A 19,336-nucleotide genomic window follows, 5' to 3' on the forward strand; every position below is an offset into this window, starting at 1 on the left:
TTCAGTTGGACCCGCCTGAAAAATGGACAGGCAGACCCGATCGGTCTGCTTGTGTGAAAGGGGCCTAAGGCCTTGTTTAAACAGGGCATACGCAGCATACCTTTTCAGGGATGCACAGGTGTTCCCATGCATCTCTGTGTAGGCCGTCCCATTGATGTAATTTGGGATATAGCACCTGCATGAACAGAGCCGTTGCTCTAAATTTTACATCCATCTTGGTCCGCATGCATGTCCCTGAGCTCACACTGTCTGATTTGGGGTGATGTACCCACACAGATGTGAGATTGAGAACAGCAGCTATGCCTGTGCAGCTGTTGCATCCGAATTGACATAAATGGGACTGCCTGTACGAGGATGCATGGAACATCTGTGCATACCTGTGTGGGTAAACATGGCCCTCCACAGGCATACACTTAACATGTGAAGAATGCTTTATTAGCAATTTAGCATGAATTTTGTTGTGTTTATGTACACTATTAATGATGTTAGTGTATTTTTTGAGAAACTATTGTTTTGATAAACATTTGTGCAAATATCATGCTGCCTTAAAAATCAGTAGCACCTTCTTTTCATTCTAATGGTCAAGTGCTTTCAGAAAAGATGTGGTTTTGGGGGGTCTTTTACAAAAATGAAAACTTCCAAATTTTTTGAGAAAGTTTTGGAAGTCATCATTTTGGTCATCATTTTGCAAAAAGGCACAATGTAAAATTATTATTTTTTTGTTATTTATTAACTCAATACAGGTTAAGCTTTTAGGGATTTAGCAGGAATTTTGTAAAATTAGTTGTGTTTTTATCTGCTAATAGTGGTTTTGGTGTATTTTTTGCAAATATATTAGTATGATAAACATTTGCGCAAATACCGTGGGGTCTAAAAATTCAGTAGCACCTTCTTTTTACCCTAGAGGTCATATGCTTTCAGAAAATATGTTTTTTGGGGGGTCTTTTTACAAATTCGTAAAGCTGTAAGGGAAAAATAAAAGCCTTCAGATTTTTCGATAAATTAAAATTAAATATTTACATTTTTGCATATGTTTGATTTTCAGCATTTTGCAAAAAGGCACAATATAAAAAATTACAAATATTTGTTTTCAACTCAAAACAGGTTAAGATTTTATTTTTGGTAGGAAAAATATTATTTTGATAAACATTTTCTCAAATATCGTGGGATCTTAGAAATCCGTAGCACCTTATTTTTATTCTACTGTCATATGCTTCCAGAAAATATATGGTTTGTGGGGTCTTTTACAAACTTCCAAAGCTATAAGTGAAAAGTAAAAGAGCAAAGGAAAAATTGCAAAAATGGTCTGGCCACCTTGAGGGTAAAAATAAAGCACGAGGCCTGGCAGCAAAAGGGTTAATTACAGCCTTTAGTCTGTTGGGATGTTTCTTTACTAGCTTTGCACTTCAGTTAAATTTGATGGTGATCATTTGTGGACTGCAGTCTTAAAGTCATTCCACAGATTTTTCTTCCTCAACCACTGTGTGCTCATTTTTGCTGTGTGCTTAGAGATATTCCTCAAGAATATGATGCATTTTTTCCCCATCCATTTATCTTATAGCCTGACAAGTGCTCCAAACCTTACTGCACAGAAGCACCCCAACAGGATATTACCCATGTCACGCTTTACTGTAGGAATTTTAGTCTCATCTGACCACCTTAAACGCACCTTGAAGATTCTGAGGTGACATGGAAAAAGATCTTATGGTCAGATGAGACTAACATTGAATTATTTGGCCTCAATGCCAAACGATATGTTTGGTAGACATTTTCTATACCCGCTGTATAATAATTTTTTTACTTCCATAACATTCTTATTGAAGGCTCAATGTACTTTTAAAGCCATGAAAATGACATGTTGGACATAAAAAGAAAAGAAAAAAGGAACAATAGGATAATCTTGACCAAGAAATCTTGGCGGTTGGCAAAGTAATAGTGAGAATAAACTGAGTTCACCATGGTAAACAGAAATAACATAAGATAGCCATGCCATAATTTCTGCCTACTTCACTTCCGGTCTGTGGAACATAGGAAACAAACATGAAGTTGGGTTAGTGGTGGCCATCTTAGAACCATGTGGTTTAGGAACCATATTGAATTCTGGCATTTGTATTTACTGCATTGTGACTTTTTATGTTATTGTTTATTCATCTTGTTCTAAATGCATTTCAAGGATTAAATGGTATAAACATCAAAAGCTGGAAGGAGGAGACTTGGAAGGCTGCCTGGAAGAATAGCGTAAATCTAAGCTCCTGTGGACCTACTTACATCTCCTATGGATCAATCTGCACTCCTGTGACCCTTTTTCAGCGGACTGCCCGCTGATGTCATTAAGCCTGTCCAGGCTCTGAAAAGATCTAGGATTCACCCAGCAGCCTGGACCGGCACCTGGCCCAGCCTCTCAGCAATCTGCTGAGAGCGAGCCCCCACCCCCTCCACAGCCTAGCACTCCAATGAGTGCTGGAGGGGGAAAGCAGAGAGCTAGAGACTGACAGACCCGACTCCCTGCTCAGAGCAGAGGGGGAGAACTGAGCGATCAGTGGCATTTCATTGCTCAGTCCCCACTGCAGAGCAATCGGGGGACAGATGCAGCATTGGATTTTTTTTTTTTTTTTTTACATAGTCCATACTTCTCTTTTAAGAGGGTTATGAAGGTCTGGTGAGTGCACAATTTGTGTGGGAGCACGGGTTTTGTGTTTTGGGAAGGATGTGTTTTGTAGTCCACCATGCACAGTTTTCTGGAGTATATATTGAGATTTGGATGAAAAAGCACTGGGTTTTAAAGACATTTTAATTGTGGTTATATAATTTAAGTATAAAGAATAGGCTGGATGGACTTTGAATTCACTTTATGGTTTTTCACTGGATACTTACCACATTAAATGATTATTTATCATTTTGTTTTTTCACGTTTTACTTTGATTATAAAAGCAAAGTATTTATGTATGTAAGGGGAACACAGCACTTTATTGTATGTATCACAAAATAACTGTTATCCACTTAGGGGGTATATGGTTCACAGTGCTAGGAGCCTCCAAAGGAGTAGGGACATCACAGTAGTAGCATAAGCGCAGGATCTTTGTTGTTTTTCACCTATTAGATATCCCTTGTTCTCACAAGGGAAATATTAGAAGGTGGGAGGTTTGAAGTTTCAAAGTGTGGTGCGAGGCACTACGTAGGGTCTGATCTCCAAGTACAATGGCAAAGTAGAAGAAAAAAAAGAAGGTGGGAGGGAAAGTGGTAGGCATTCCCACATTCTACATGTTTCCAATTATTCATGAGATCTGTGTAGGGCTGCAACTAACAATTATTTGTTTTGAGTAATCAATTTATGAGATAGACAGTTCAAAAAAGTGTGATGTATAATTTAGTTAATGTAAAGTTTAAAAAAAAGACAATGTATTCTTGAATATCAGCTATATGCAATGGTAAATATAAATAACCAGCTATATGGTTAGGGAACAAAATATTTAATCAACTTGAGAATAACATATACACACACACACTATTAGAGGTTGAATCCGGTACATATCATTGGACTCAGAGATTACAATTTTTATTTAAAGATAAAAATATTTAAAAGAGTAAGGCCTCTTTCACATGGACAAATTCAGATCTGACTGTCAGTTTTTTAGGCGGACCTGAATGGACACTCCATAGAAGTATATAAAAGTGTGACGGAGGAAAAACCTACTTGTTCATCCGTCTGAGGAACGGATCTGGTGACGACGGACTCCAGGATCCGTCCTCATCCGATCCCCCATAGGAGAGAGCATCGCTCTGACAGATCCATCCCTGCACAGTGTGCACAGACGGACCTGTCATCTGTCTGCTCAGCGGGGATTGATGGAGCGATCCCCCACTGAGCAGAGTGGGCTTCCGTACACGGTCACGTCCGTGTGAAGGAGCCCTTACAATCCTGTCTGAGAATCTGCAAAACAGTGTTTTAATATAATATTATGTATGATAGACTCCCTTGTCATAGGCAGGCTTGATACAAGTTACCTGTTCCTGCGGTCACTTATGCTGGCCATACGCAAAAGATTTATCCTTTGGAAAATGATTGCTTTAAGAACATTTGTTCAATTTATATATATTATATTGTGGTTTTTGTTCAGAAATGACATTCATTTTAAAACTGAATGTTAAAAGCTAGTGACATTTTTGACATTTGGCCATTCATCGAATGTCCTAAGAATTTTCGCACAAATATTTCCATGCAAAAATTGATATGTGTAAAATGTGTATGTCCAGCATGAAACATTTGGTAGCAGCAGCATGCTTTTTTTTTTTTTAAACCCCTGTTATGAGGTTAAAAAACATAAATTAGCCCTTTTATAGTACAAAAACAGCAGATAATCACTACTATAATGGGTTAACTGAGAGTCATACATGAAGCTGGATGGGCATATCAATCTTTTATATTAAAACGGTAGTAAAGTCCACTTTGTGATTTACCTACAGGTAAACCTATATTAAGGCTTGCATGTAGGTAAAATGAATATCTCCTAAACGTGCACCATTTAGGAGATATTCACACTGGATGCAGCCAGGGACGTCATTGGCGCATACGCTCTGAAGGTCCAGCATACTGTGCCAGACCTCCGAAACCAAGGGTGCTGGAAGTGACATCATCGTAACTATAGCCATTCGTACAGCCGGAGCCCGCGAACCCCGAAGTAAGACCGGGGGAAGATGGAAGGGCTTTGTTCTAAGGTAAGTATTTCATAATGTGCCAGTATGCATTTGTAATATTGTAAAGGAAGGCCATGTGGGCCAGGGTTTTTAAACACAATGGGCAGATGAGTAGTCGGAGATGAGGCTTTGATGCACTGAGCAAACTGAGGTTGCTGTGCCCGCAAGATTATACAGCTTCTCATAGTATTGTTTATAATTTTTGAGCTATCTTGTTGGTTTTATAATGTACCGCCCCTGTCTGTTGTGATAAATATTTACAGTCATGTCAGCTTTCCTTGCCTGTAAAGATCCAACCAGCAGATACCCACTTTTGTTCGTTTTCTCGTCAAATCGTTTTTGAGCCAGAAGAAAATGTTATTTTCCTTTGTTTGAAAAGTAACTTGCTTTTAATTGGTGCTAGGTAGTCACTACAAACAGCCACCGGTTGTTCATTGGCCACTTCTGTGTTTTGTATTTGAATCATCAGAGAGCGTATTCCGGCTTTCTATGCCTTTTTTATTTTACTTGTCAATGCTTTAAATTCACCACTGATCATGCATTTGTGTGCTTCCCATTGTGTCATAGCTGAAGTTTCTGGGGTGTCATTTAATTGGAAAAAAAATATTTAAACGGTACTTACTATCTTTAAGATTGCAAGGGTCACCCAAAAGAGTGGCATTTAGTCTCCAAATCTTAATTCGCCAATCCTAGTCTGAGAGAAGCAGTGTCAAGGTAATAGGGTAATGATCTAAAAAGTACATAGGGTCGATCGTCACAGAATGCAGATTGGGCAGGTCTGGTTGGGAGAGAAAGACATAACCTATTCTGGAATTTGTTTGGTGGGAAGCGGGGAAGTAAGTGAAACCTTTACACTAGAATGTAATAGTATGCTGTGGTTGTCAAGTGTGAGGTCATCAGTTGGCGCTTGGCTTGTCTCTATGCCCTATAAGGTACAGTTGATGGTGCCGCGTTTGGATAGTGATGGGTGCAGTGAATAATGTTAAGAATTAGTCTAATGCAATTTAAAGGAGATAATATTTAGCCTTATTTTTTATATAATTCACTGTAAACATAATCATTCAAACTAGTTGCTGATAACATGTAATAAGTTTACGTTACTTATTGAATAAGTCTTTTAGATTAGATTTAATCTTTTAAAATACAACATTCAATCTTTCCTGAGATTTAGCTTTTATCTGCTATATGATGATTTTCTGAAAGGTTTGATAAAATGAATGTAGCATAAAAGTCTCTAATTAAAGCTTCTTTATTAATTAGAGTCACCATAAATAACTCTGTAATGTAATACACAGGTGTAAGCCTCAGAGAGAATATTATATGCTAGGCCTGTCCTATAACTAGCAAAATGTCACCTCAATGTTTTCAAATTACCTGTCTAATTTTATTAAATGTAGCATGTCTGCAAACACCCACAATTTAGCTGGCATTTTCTTGTTTGCTGTAAATCACTTGATGCAGCAATACCCAGAGGCAGATGTTCACAGGTCCTTCACCTTTCCCCAGAGATGGCTAAATGCTTACATATTTGGACCCTGTCGGATAGCAGGATTGGTAAACATGACAGGTTGCTTGGAAGCCATCTGTTTAAAATGTCTTTTGCTTTGTGTGCAGTAATGAACTTTAGAGAACCTTTTTGTCTGCCTTTATATTAATAGTCTGTTATGATGTCCAAACAGGTGGAAGTTGATGGGACTAAAGTGAATGTGTCTAGTGAATGGAACCTGTCTTCGCCTTTACTGTCTGTCAGCATTGATGACACGCTGAAAACTATACAGGTAAGCTCTTGGCCTCCCCTGAGGGTGTTTGACAGTTGGTTTAAGGCTGCTTAACACTTAATCAGTCTGAAACTGCAGCTTTTTTTCTGTTCTATCTTTCATAGTAAAAAAGCTTGTATGTTCTTTTTTTTTTTACTTTTTTAAATTCCTTTCTTTATAATATAAAGAGCAGTTCATGTTTCCTGTCAGAAGCACAGGGGCTTCTTGTGCCCATTCAGCTTTACGCCCTCAGTAAGTATGGCTCGACTCCCTGTTTACTCCTCAGTTTCCCCCTCCCTGCTGTCCTTTACAGAAAGGCACTGGTCATTTCCTGTCACCTGTTCTGAAGGCATTCTGTATACATTCAGCCTCACACTCTCATGATTTAGACTAGTTCCACACCTATGCATTTTTAGTTGTAGAAACACACTACAGTCCATTTAACATGGTTTCCTATGATACACATTCAAATCTGTGTTTTGCAGCCGCTGCGTTTTTGGAAAGGGTCAGTGACTTTTTTTTTTCTCACAGCAGATCACATTTTGCGTGTAATGCAATGGACCTGCACCACAAACGCAAGTGTTGCATTTGTAATGCTTTTTTGCATGCATTTTGCAGGGTTTTTTCCCCTCCATAACAATCTGTAAATAATCGGTTGTTAGGGAGTGGACAGCAGCCAGTTCCCTGCTGACAGCTGAATGTAAAAAAAAAAAATTGCTGGCAAAAAATGAATTGCCCACCCAAAATCCATACCAGACCCATAGCCCAGCAGGCCAGAAAAGGGAGGAGAGGAGTGAGCCCCCCCCCCCCGAACCATACCAGGCCACATGCCCTCAACATGGGGGTATGCTTTGTGGAGGGGGGGGGCTTGGTTTCCACCCACCAAGGCACCTTATCCCCATGTTGATGGGGACAAGGACCTCCTCCCCACAACCCTGGCTGGTAGTTGTGGGGGTATGCTGGCGGGGAGCTTATCTGAATCCTTAATAAAGGGGCCCCCATATCCTGCTCCCCATGTGATTGAGTACAGGGTGTAGTGTAAAAATGTATACTAAGCAGTTTTTGACAATAACCCACCCACAGACCCTCGCAAACCACCGGCAAGGGTTGTGGGCAAGAGAGCTTGTATGCTTTTGGGGGGGGGACCCCAAACCATTATGTTCCTGATTATTTTTATTGCTGGCAATTCTGTTTTTTTTTTTTCTTGCATTCAGCTGTGAGTGGGGAACCCTACTGACAGCTGACGACCCATTAGTGGTTAAGGATGCGGCAGCCGCCTGCTCTTTAACAGCCGGCTATTCACAGTTTGTTAAAGAGAAAAAAACGCTAAACGCACACAAGCTGCATGCAAACTTGCATCAAAGTGATGTTCTAAAACGCAAAATGTGGCAGAAACCCATGACTGCATAGATGTGAACATACAGAATCTCACAAAAGTGAGTACAACCCTCGCATGTATGTAAATATTTTATTATATTTTTTCATGTGACAACACTGAAGAAATTGCACTTTGCTACAATGTAAAGTAGTGAATGTACAGCTTGTATAACAGTGTCAATTTGCTGTCCCCTCAAAATAACTCGGCACAAAGCCATTAATGTCTAAACTGCTGGCAACAAAAGTGAGTACACCCCTAAGTGAAAATGTCCAAATTGGGCCCAATTAGCCATTTTCCCTCCCTGGTGTCATGTGACTCATTAGTGTTACAAGGTAGCAGGTGTGTTAAATTTGGTGTTATCGCTCTCTCTCATACTGGTCAATGGAAGTTCAACATGGCACCTCATAGCAAAGAACTCTCTGAGGATCTGAAAAAAAAAGAATTGTTACTCTACATAAAGATGGCCTAGGCTATAAGAAGATTGCCGAGATCCTGAAACTGATCTGCAGCATGGTGGCCAAGACCATACAGCGGTTTAACAGGACAGGTTCCACTCAGAACAGGCCTTGCCATGGTTGACCAAAGAAGTTGAATGCACGTGCTTGGCGTCATATCCAGGGGTTGTCTTTGGGAAATAGATGTATGAGTGCTGTCAGCATTGGTGCAGAGGTTGAAGGATTCAGCCTGTCAGTGCTCAGACCATACGCCGCACACTGCATTAAATTGGCTTTCATCCTAGAAGAAAGTCTCTTCTAAAGATGAGGCACAAGAAAGCCCACAAACAGTTTGCTGAATACAAGCAGACTAAGGACATGGATTACTGGAACCATGTCCTGTGGTCTGATGAGACCAAAATAGACTTATATGGTTCAGATGGTGTCAAGCGTGCATGATGGCAACCAGGTGAGGAGTACAAAGACAAGTGTGCCTACAGTCAAGCATGGTGGTGGGAGTGTCATGGTCTGGGGCTGCATAAGTGCTGCCAGCACTGGGGAGCTACAATCCATTGAGGGAACCATGAATGCCAACATGTACTGTGACATACTGAGGCAGAGCATGATCTCCTCCCTTCGGAGACTGGGCCGCAGGGTTGTATTCCAACATAACAGCCCCAAACACACCTCCAAGATGACCACTGCTTTGCTAAAGAAGCTGAGAGTAAAGGTAATGGACTGGCCAAGCATGTCTCCAGACCTAAACCCTATTGAGCATCTGGGGAGCATCCTCAAATGAGAGATGGAGGGGCGCAAGGTCTCTTTATTATTATTATTCATGCATGCAATACAAAGATGATCATTTGTGGGAGATATCCCTGTTGTATGGGCAGTTGGTGGCAACTAGTATGTAGTGAAATATGGTGGCTTTGTTGGTACACAAGCAGAGTGCGTTTAGCAAAATTCAGGTGTGGGCAACCCTGCAACAAACATACAGCATTATTGTCTATACATGGCCTTTAACAAATGTCTTTCAAACCATGGCAACATTTTGTCTATATATATATATATATATATATATATGCTGTTAGCATGGGTTACATGATGAAGATAAGGCTTAAAAATTATGGAGAGAGACAATATAACACTATGGCTACTCTACTTATACAGCCATCTTTGGTGAGTCTTTTGCTAACATAGCTATACTGCTAGAGCATATACAGTATGTTGCACTCCAAATGCCTATGCTCCATTATCTGTGCATGAGAATGAATCGTTTGGAAAATAAAATGCTGAGCTCAAGCCCACATCCCTTAACCATATTTTACAAAAAAGTAAAGCAAATGGAAATTTCACAAAACTATACATATCAATTGTATAACAATGCAAAGAGAATTTTCTTTATAAAACAGATGTTTTTTTTCTAACAAATAAGTAATAAAATCGGGATACTCTTAATATTTTTTTGTAATAATTAAATTAATTAAATCATTAAAATAAAGTGCAATATCTGTGCATGATGCAACATCCCCCATGTATATGTTATCTCTTTGGCAACATCACACCCAGCTGTATGACTTTAGAGCAGCCATAATTTTATACCATCGCCCCAATTTCCGAGTTGTAAAACATTGTTTTTACTGAACTACTATAAAACACTGTATAAGCTACATAACTAGGGAAACGCCATTCTGAATAAACCATCCAAGAAACGTGCACAGTAATTCTCAGAATGGAATGGAAAGGACTAACCTAGTGTTGAATCTTTTTAAAAAGTCATAAAACACATTTGTTGGTACGCTGAATCCTGGTGCACTCAGATCACAGGCATGGCACATTTAAGCGTGTGTAATCCCCTCAAGGATCACTTGGCTATTTTGTTGGTAGTAACAAACACACAGGGTGAAGTCTGTCTTGTAATGCGCCCCACCCTGACGCGCTTTGTCACATGCCACGTGACTTTCTCAAAGGGAATTATTTTTTCATTCCTTTATGAGCATTACTGCCCAGGATTATCATTGCAAGCACCTGTCAGGATTTATTATTACTACAGATTGCTGCACCAACGGGGGATCCAGCCATCCACTAGAGGATTTATATACCCCTTAACGGGAAAGGCGCATGGTGACCTGTATTAGGTCCTGAGTTGAAATGAATGCATATAAGTGAAGGTGGAGGGACACTGGAGATGTTTGCGGGCCTGCACAGTACCTATGAATTTTCTCAGAATTATTTCTGGACCATTTCACCTGACACCGGCTTATTTCCGCAACACTCTTTACTCATGGACACTGTTCTCACACTGGTGGTTTATTGCTTTTTAATCATTATATTTACATTGTTTAAAGGGACACTCAAGTAGTAGTTTTCATAGTTTTTTTAAGTGTTGTTGCCATTGAAGGATCCACAAAGATTATTGAGACCATTTATTTGTATGTTCATTAGGGCAGCACTTTACCACTAGTATTATAACCTTATTAACTTATCTATAAGTTACAAATTATGAACAAATTATTCAAACTTGGGTGCATTCTTCCCGAATGTACCTGAAAGCATTCATTCTTAGTTGCATTTTCCTTGCTTTTGACTTTGTCATCAGCTTCCTGCTCTTACCAATGTACTTTAGCCACAATAATGTTAGAGTTGCCCCTAAACGAATTGCCCTTGAACCAATGTTTATTTCACTATTAAAAGCAGCAACATGTCACAGTGGTTCATCATTCAGTTAAGATGGTTGATTATTAGACAACAGTCAAATGTACATTCACAATCAACTAAATTTGTTTTTGTTTTGTTTTTTACTATGTCTGGCACCCACTTAATTTCAAAAGAAGAGTATTTTTTCAGCAACATGCTGTACAGCCAATGTATTTGAATACCGTTGTGTTATATAAATCTGTCAGAAGGATAATATATTTTAATATGCTTGTTTCTTTCATTTTGCATTTGTAATCCACCTGGACACAGCTGGTCATAGTTTGGCCTAGTCCATTATTATCAGCCTATAGAAAAGTCTTCAAATGATCTGTTGCTCTAGTACGTTTCTCTCGCAATAATTATGTCCCTTCTGTGTTTTTATTGCCAGCAAACTCATTTATGTTTGAAGTCTGATGAAGGTAGTCACCCATTTCAGACCTCAGTGCTCAGCAGATTGTACTGAGTCCTAGAGCTCGTAGTGAATAAGTCATTGATACCCAACTAGGTGGAACTAATTTTCTGTGGCAAGGCAGCTGAGTTATGGGGAGTTGCTCTGAAACCCTGCATATGTAGGAGAAATTGCAAATTATAATAATTAGCCGAGAACCAGTAAAAGGTTACACTTGTTCAGGAGTGGTTAATTTCTATCAGTCTAAATATGCACTCACAGCCCTAACATTTGTATGGATAATCACCTGAGTGACATTTTTGGGATATCATACCAAAATAAAATAGGGTATTTTAAACATCCTATCTGTTTATAATGTTTTCAACACTTGGCTTATTCTTTAAATGGCACCTATTGGTTTTGTTTACTGTCTCATACTTCAGTATCTTAATTCCTACTAAATGAATGCGAAAATGTACAGACATATACTACATTTATGTGATTTGTGCAGGATGTTGTTTTGGGTGACAGTTGTTCCGCAATGCCTAAACATACATTAAATTATACTTTAGATATTGAAAAATAATTCTTGTCCTGCTAGTATGTTATCTGTTGATTACATTATACCTATGAATAAGTGTGGGCACATGTTTTTACATATTTATTTCTCTAGTTCATTTTCCTCCCCATTCTTTTTGATTGTTTTGTCTTTCTGTCCTTCTCAGTGTCACTGTCAGTTTACGAGTAGAAATGTAGGATTTATATATATCCCTGAATGAAACATAGTTGTTCTATTCACCAGCAGCTGCACCAAGTCTGCGTGTTATATTTCTGAGCCTTTCTTTAGTGGTAGCGCAGAGATCAGTCCTTTCAGATGCATAGTTAAAAGGTGTTCCAATTATCTAGTCTGTGCAGAGACAGTTAAGACCACCTTGTTTTCTGTAGCTCTTGTTTAGAGGTAGACTTTCTTATGTCTGAATGAATGCCCTCTATATAGAATAGGCCATGGCCCTCTGTTGCTTTGCCTCTCGCTCACTCCACTGTCCTGACTTTGTCAGCTGAAACATACAGGGCTAACCTGCCTTATTATACTTGCTTACTCTTCATGATTAGGTCACGCATTCATTGAATTAGTATTTCTGTTTGTCACTGCATGCCATAGTTGAAAGAAAAAGGTTCAATGAATGACATCCTCAAGTGACACTGGTCACCTCTCTTACTTTTGGACGCAGTGTAACACAATAGTCAAAAGTCCACTAATTAGGGTGGAGTGCTAATAAAATGATAAAAGGTCCCTTGTTTTCTTTTTCATCTGGACACGTACTGACAGCTTATCATGCACCAAGTCCTTGTTTGTTTTGGCACTCACTTCGCTCATTGTCGGCACTTGTAGCTTTGTTCACCTTTGCAGTTTCCAAAAGCAGTTGGCTCTATTTATTATGAGTTGTGGGAAAAGTACAAGCTCTCATTTCCTTTAATAAAAGTTAATGTTGGGACTTTTTTACTACCTTTTTCATTTGCAATATTTTCCATATCATTAATCATCATTGCTGAAATATGTCTACTGTTGGCACATTTTAGTCCATACTTTTTATGATAGTGGTTTAGAGATTTGACTAATAAATAATTAAATTCATGTAATGTGATATATAGCTTTAGTAATTTTGCGGAGTACATTTATTACTCATTCATTTCACTGTAATTGGTCTGTATTGCTTTATAGATACCAAAATGTTGTGGTATCACAATGTATAACATTTTAGTTTACACTTTACTTTTCGTGTCATTCTGTCTGTACTTTTTATATATTTAAAAAAAAAGTGTGACAAAGGTATAGTCATTTAACCACTTAACAACCGGCCCATAGCCGAATGACGGCTACAGGGCGGTTGTTTAACTCTGGGAGGCCGTCATATGACGTCCTCCCAGAATACCACTCTCGCGCACCCCCTGGGTCTACAGGACCCGGCGCATCACGGTAAACGGCCGCTCATCGCGGCCGTTTACCATGTGATCGCTCCATCAAATGGCGGAGTGATCACTTGTAAACAAACCGGCGTCATGTTATGACGCCGGTTCCTCCCTCCCCCTCTCTGTACCGATCGGTACAGCGGAGGGGGAAGAGATCGGTGTCAGCAGCGCTGTGGGCTGCATCTGCAGTGCCCACATCGCTGCTCACCGAAATGTAACCCCTCAATTCCCTGCCAATACTCTGCAGTACCAGCAAATACTCTGCAATACCCACAAATACTCTGCAATACCCGCAAATACCCTGCAATACCCGCAAATACTCTGCAATACCCGCAAATACTCTGCAACACCCGCAAATACTGTGCAACACCCGCAAATACTGTGCAACACCCGCAAATACTGTGCAACACCCGCCAATACTCTGCACTACCCGCCAATACTCTGCACTACCCGCCAATACTCTGCACTACCCGCCAATACTCTGCAATACCCGCCAATACTCTGCAATACCCTGGCATAAATTGCCATACTTGGAGATACCCAGCCATACTCGGAGATACCCTGCAATACCCAGCCATAGTCGGTGATACCCTGCAATACCCAGCCATAGACACCCCCCCCTCCCACCGCCCTCCGGTGCTTCTACCGACTCACCAATACGATCAAAGCCAGAATCTTTTTTTATTTCAGGCTTCCCAGCCTAGAGGTGAGATGTGGGGTCTTATTAACCCCATATCTCACTGTAAAGAGGACCTGTCATGCCATATTCCTATTACAAGGGATGTTTACATTCCTTGTAATAGGAATAAAAGTGATCAAAAAATGTATTTTTGGGGAAGAAAAATGCCAAACTAAAATAAAGTAAAATGAACAATAAAAAAAAAATTTTTTTAAAGCGCCCCTGTCCCCCATGTGCTCGCATGCAGAAGCGAACGCATACGTAAGTCCCGCCCACATATGAAAACTGTGTTCAAACCACACATGTGAGGTAACGCTGCGAACGTTAGAGTGAGAGCAATAATTCTAGCCCTAGACCTCCTCTGTAACTCAAAATATATAACCAGTAAAAAAAATTTAAAGCATCGCCTATGGGGATTTTTAAGTAGCGACGTTTGGCGCCATTCCACGAGCGTGTGCAATTTTGAAGAGTGACATGTTGGGTATCTATTTACTCAGCGTAACTTCATCTTTCACATTATGCAAAAATTGGGCTAACTTTACTGTGTTTTTTTGTTTTGTTTTTTTAAGTACAAAACATTTTTTTTCCCAAAAAAATCATTCGAAAAATTGCTGCGCAAATACCGTGCGAGATAAAAAGTTGCAACGACCACCATTGTATTCTCCAGGGTGTTTGCTAAAAAAACATATATAATGTTTTGGGATTCTATGTAATTTTCTAGCAAATAAATTATGATTTTTACATGTAGGAGAGAAATGTCAGAATTGTCCTGGGTGCTCCAGAACGCCTGATGGCGCTCCCTGCATGTTGGGCCTCTGTATGTGGCCACACTGTGTAAAAGTCTCACACGTGGTATCGCCATACTCTGGAGTAATAGCAGAATGTGTTTTGGGGTGTAATTTGTGGTATGCATATGCTGTGTGTGAGAAATAAACTAATAATATGACAATTTTGTGAAAAAAAAAAAGTAAAAAAAATCTTGCTTTTGCAAAGAATTTGGGGAAAAAATTACAACTTCAAAAAACTCATCATGCCTCTTACTAAATACCTTGAAATGTCTTCTTTCCAAAAAGGGGTCATTTGGGGGTATTTGTACTTTTCTGGCATGTTAGGGTCTCAAGAATTGAAATAGGCCATCAGTACTTCAGGTGTGATCAATTTTCAGATATTGGCACCATAGCTTGTGGACTCTATAACTTTCACAAAGACCAAATAATATCCACCAATTTGTACTTATTTTTACCAAAGATATGTAGTAGTATAAATTTTGGCCAAAATTTATGAAGAAAAAATTACTAATCTGCTAAATTTTATAACAAACTAAGAAAAATTCATTTTTTTACAGCATTTTCGGTCTTTTTTCTTTTATAGCACAAAAAAAAAAAAAAACGAGTGGTGATTAAATACCACCAAAAGAAAGCTCCATTTGTGTGAAAAAAGGGACAAAAATGTCATATGGGTCCAGTGTTGCATGACTGAGTAATTGTCATTCAAAATGTGAGAGCACCGAAAGCTGAAAATTGGTCTGGTTATTAAGGGTGTTTAAGTGCCCAGTGGTTAAAAATGGTGTTAGCCATTTGTGCTAAGACTGGGTACACCCGAGCAAAATATCAGCCAGTTTAAAAGGAACCGGCCGACATTCAGTCAGTGTGTACTTCTGTCTTTCTGACAAAAGCCAGTCGTTAGAAGGGGAATCCTGGAAAACCAGCAACCAATCACAACTCGCAGACAAAGGCTATGAGCGCTAAGGCCCCTTTCACACTGGGGCGAGAGCAGCATCAGCGGTAAAAGCTAGCGGCCGAGAAAGGGTTAAAACCACCACAAAGCGCTGCTGCAGCAGCGCTTTGCCGGCGATATAGCCACACTGCCCCATTGATTTCAACGGGAAGGAGCAGTGTATACCGTCCTGCTAGCGCACTGCTCCAGTGTAAAAGACCTCAGGGCTTTCACACCGGAGACACAGCAGCGGCTGTTTCAGGGCGCTTTGCAGGTGCTACTTTTAGCGCTGTAGTGCCTGCGAAGTATCCTAGTGTGAAAGGGGCCTAATCTGTGTGTTCTGGCAGGGAGCAGTCCCCCTTTCAGAACAAGAAGCTCAGCTAGGGAGATTAACACACTAACCTCATGTGTGTTAGTATGGCGATCTGTCATTTTGTTCGTGTGTACCAGGCTTAACGCGAAATTTTACCAAAACACAACACATATTGTATTTTAAAAATATAGGTATCTATATAAAAAAAAAAATACATTAATTCTGTATGAATTACCCCGAGGTCATTCTTTGGTTTTTAGAGTATTTTTTGAACAGCGTATAAAGCTGTTGCTGTTGTGCGAAAGGGGCAAAATTTAATGTTCTTTAAAGGGGTTGTAAAGGTAAATATTTTTTCACCTTAATGCATTCTATGCATTAAGGTAAAAAAACATCTGACAGTGTCTGCACCCCCAGCCCCCACGTTTTACTTACCTGACCCCTTGAAAGTCCCGCGCTTGCCCCCGATGTCCTCTTCGCCACTCAGCCTGGCCGCTGATTGGCTATAGTGGATGGATTGAAAGCAGCGCAGCCATTGGCTCGCGCTGCTGTCAACTACGTTCAATGATGCGGTGCGCCGGGGGCAAGCCGAGTGATACAGTGAGCGGCTATAGCTGCCGGCTGTATCAAGGGTAACGCGCCCGCAAGTGTTTCTCACCATGCGAGGGAGCTCGCAAGAACGTGAGAAGTACTTGCGGGAGGAAGCCGAGACAGCCGCCGAGGAACCCAGAAGAGCAGGTTCAGGGCCACTATGTGCAAAACGAGCTGCACAGTGGAGGTAAGTATAACATGTTTGTTTAAAAAAAAAAAAAAAAAATGTACCTTACAAACCCTTTAAGAGGCTCTTCACCCTCCCCCCATTTATCTATTTATTAGATCCTCACCTAACTGATGCTGAATTGTGCACAATTTGTTTACTCACCCAGCAGATTCAGTGTTGTCCTGCTGAGATCTAATTCTCTTCTGCTCCCGGACTGCACTGCCATGTTCTTGTGTGATGTCATCAGGATTCTGCCATCTCTTCCAGGTTCAGGCAAATGCCTCCTGATGATGTGTCGCTAAGCCCACCCCCTCCACCTTTAATGAATGGAAGACTATGCCTCCTGGGATATGTGACATGCATATCCCAGGAGGCATCAGGAGCTCTGCAGGTCATTCACCTATGTGAAAAGGATGATGTGGAGCGGGACTGAAAATTATAAACCAAAAAGAGATGTATGAAGAAGAGCAGGGGTAGAGAGGAGGAAGCGTATTTTCCAGGGTGAAAATCCCTATTAAGATATTTTCTTCTCTCAGGTGTTCTTGGGCTATTTTCTCTCATGATAGACTTTTCCTAGGCTGTTTTCTCTTAGGATCAAATGTTCTTGGAATACGTTGCAGCCAGTACTGCTTATATTCGACAAATCCATGCAATAACATTCTAATTGCATTCAATTTAACAGCATTGAAACAAAAAATAGTTTGCTGTAACGGCTTATAAAGTGTTATCTGGAGTTTAACTTCAATTTGTTAGTGTATCTAAATATACTAGTACATCTAACACTCCCCTCAGTGCAGATTAACAATGCTGCTGTCCCTTTTTGCTTCTTTGTCCATTGTGAAAATGCTCACATACAGGAGGTGTGATACTGGTCAGATTACCAGGTGAAAACGGAGGGGAAAGAAAAACTAAAATAAGAAAATTAACTTAGCCACCACACCTAATGATTGGGAGGCTACAAATAATAACATTTTTGGTTTAATTCTGCTTTAAAAACATTTGCAATGGAATTATTTGTGACTTTTGTGCTAATGCTAAAACCTCCGCACACTTGTTTTTTTTTGTTAGACAGGCCTTATAGACACTGCTTACTTAATTGTGTTTTAATTAGCCTGAATTTTTTTTCTAAACTGCAAAAGGATGCAGTTACTTGTGTTTAAGACCTCTTGCACATCGACATAAAAATTTACTGCATACAAACATTGCATATATGTGCGTACATACAAGTTCTTCTTCCTTCCAGTGTTGCAATTTACTTGTATATGCTTTCGTATACGTACATACATTACATTACTGCACTTTAACATACATTTTTTTAATTTTTTTTTTTATGGCTCTGAATGCATCACTACGTTATGGCATTGTCCCATAGACATCAATACACCTGTGTTCAGATTGTAAGGAAAAAGAAAAAGTGCTTCATGGCTACAAATGCTGCATTTTTCCACCCCTGTGCAACAGGCCTAAAGGAATTATAACACATGCATAAAATTTTCATTGACATATAGATATGAAATTATAATGTATTGTACTGAAGAGTGGAGAAAGTAATTTAGGATTTTGTCCTTGTGCTGTCACATGACCCAGCTCTTTCCCAGTCTGTCTATAGGGAAATTGTGGCAGCAGGAGGAGATTCTAGTCCTCTGTTGCTGGTCACATTTTTAAAACTATAAAAAAAACTGCCTTTGGGATACAGAGTAAAAATAAATAATTAACATCAATAAACTTTTTTTAAATTGTCATACAAATATATTTGTGAATCAAATATTGTATTATATTTTGGCAATAACATGATTTGTGCAGATTTCTGCCAGTCATAGGCTGTCACACACCACTCCAGCCTGTGTCTTAGACTAACCTCCCATTGTGTTTAGTTGGTTAGTGGACATGGAGGAGGGAGGGAGTGGAATGTCATTTATCATGTGTATATGTGCACATGTATGATTCTATAGTCACATGAGCTGCTCAGATGTGATGGGGAGGAATTGCTCAGGGTAGACAATGCACTGAAAACTGAGCAAGTGCACTAGCTACTAGTTTTCTGCAAATTCCCCAAAACAGTGGGAACATGGACAGAGGGGGGAGACAGAGAATAGCAGGATCAACCAGGGTTTTTCATTCACAGAAAATGAATCCCATAGTCACTGAGTGAGTATGAACAGCATGCAATATGGCATTCATTGATAGTTTTTACTGATGCGAGTTTAATGACTCCTTAATATTTCACATTCCTTTCTGATTCTCCCTCTTTCTCTTCATTCAGTGCCTTAACCGTGATGCAGCTGGAAATTTTGGCATTCAGTTCCTGGGCACAGTGGTGAGTAAATAATTTTGCTGGAAATACAACCATGCATACTTAGGTGTGTGTGGTCTCTTGGTTAATTTATAGTTGCCAAATAGCAGTATAACTGTGTTTCTGGGTAGTTACACCTGGCTAAATTATCCCTTGAACTAATTATGCAGCAGTGACTCATTTGAATTTTTGTTAAACGCATACCTTACTTGTTCTGCATTTTTTTCGGCAACTAACCAATATGAGATTGATCAACAT

At 39.7% G+C, this 19,336-nt stretch overlaps 1 protein-coding gene across 1 annotated transcript in view; it reads left to right on the plus strand.

The window, feature by feature from the left end:
- PCCA (propionyl-CoA carboxylase subunit alpha) overlaps positions 1-19,336 on the plus strand; it is a 1,052,859-nt gene that overhangs the window by 900,498 nt on the left and 133,025 nt on the right. Inside the window, exons 20-21 of the mRNA XM_077482961.1 lie at positions 6,375-6,473; positions 19,049-19,102. Coding sequence (XP_077339087.1) covers positions 6,375-6,473; positions 19,049-19,102 — 153 coding nt within the window. The remainder of the gene's footprint in view (positions 1-6,374; positions 6,474-19,048; positions 19,103-19,336) is intronic.

This window comes from Lithobates pipiens, unplaced genomic scaffold (genome assembly GCF_037356315.1).
Source record: "Lithobates pipiens isolate NorthernLeopardFrog02 unplaced genomic scaffold, aLitPip1_a1.2 Scaffold_16, whole genome shotgun sequence".
In the NCBI taxonomy this organism is placed as follows: Eukaryota; Metazoa; Chordata; class Amphibia; order Anura; family Ranidae; genus Lithobates; species Lithobates pipiens.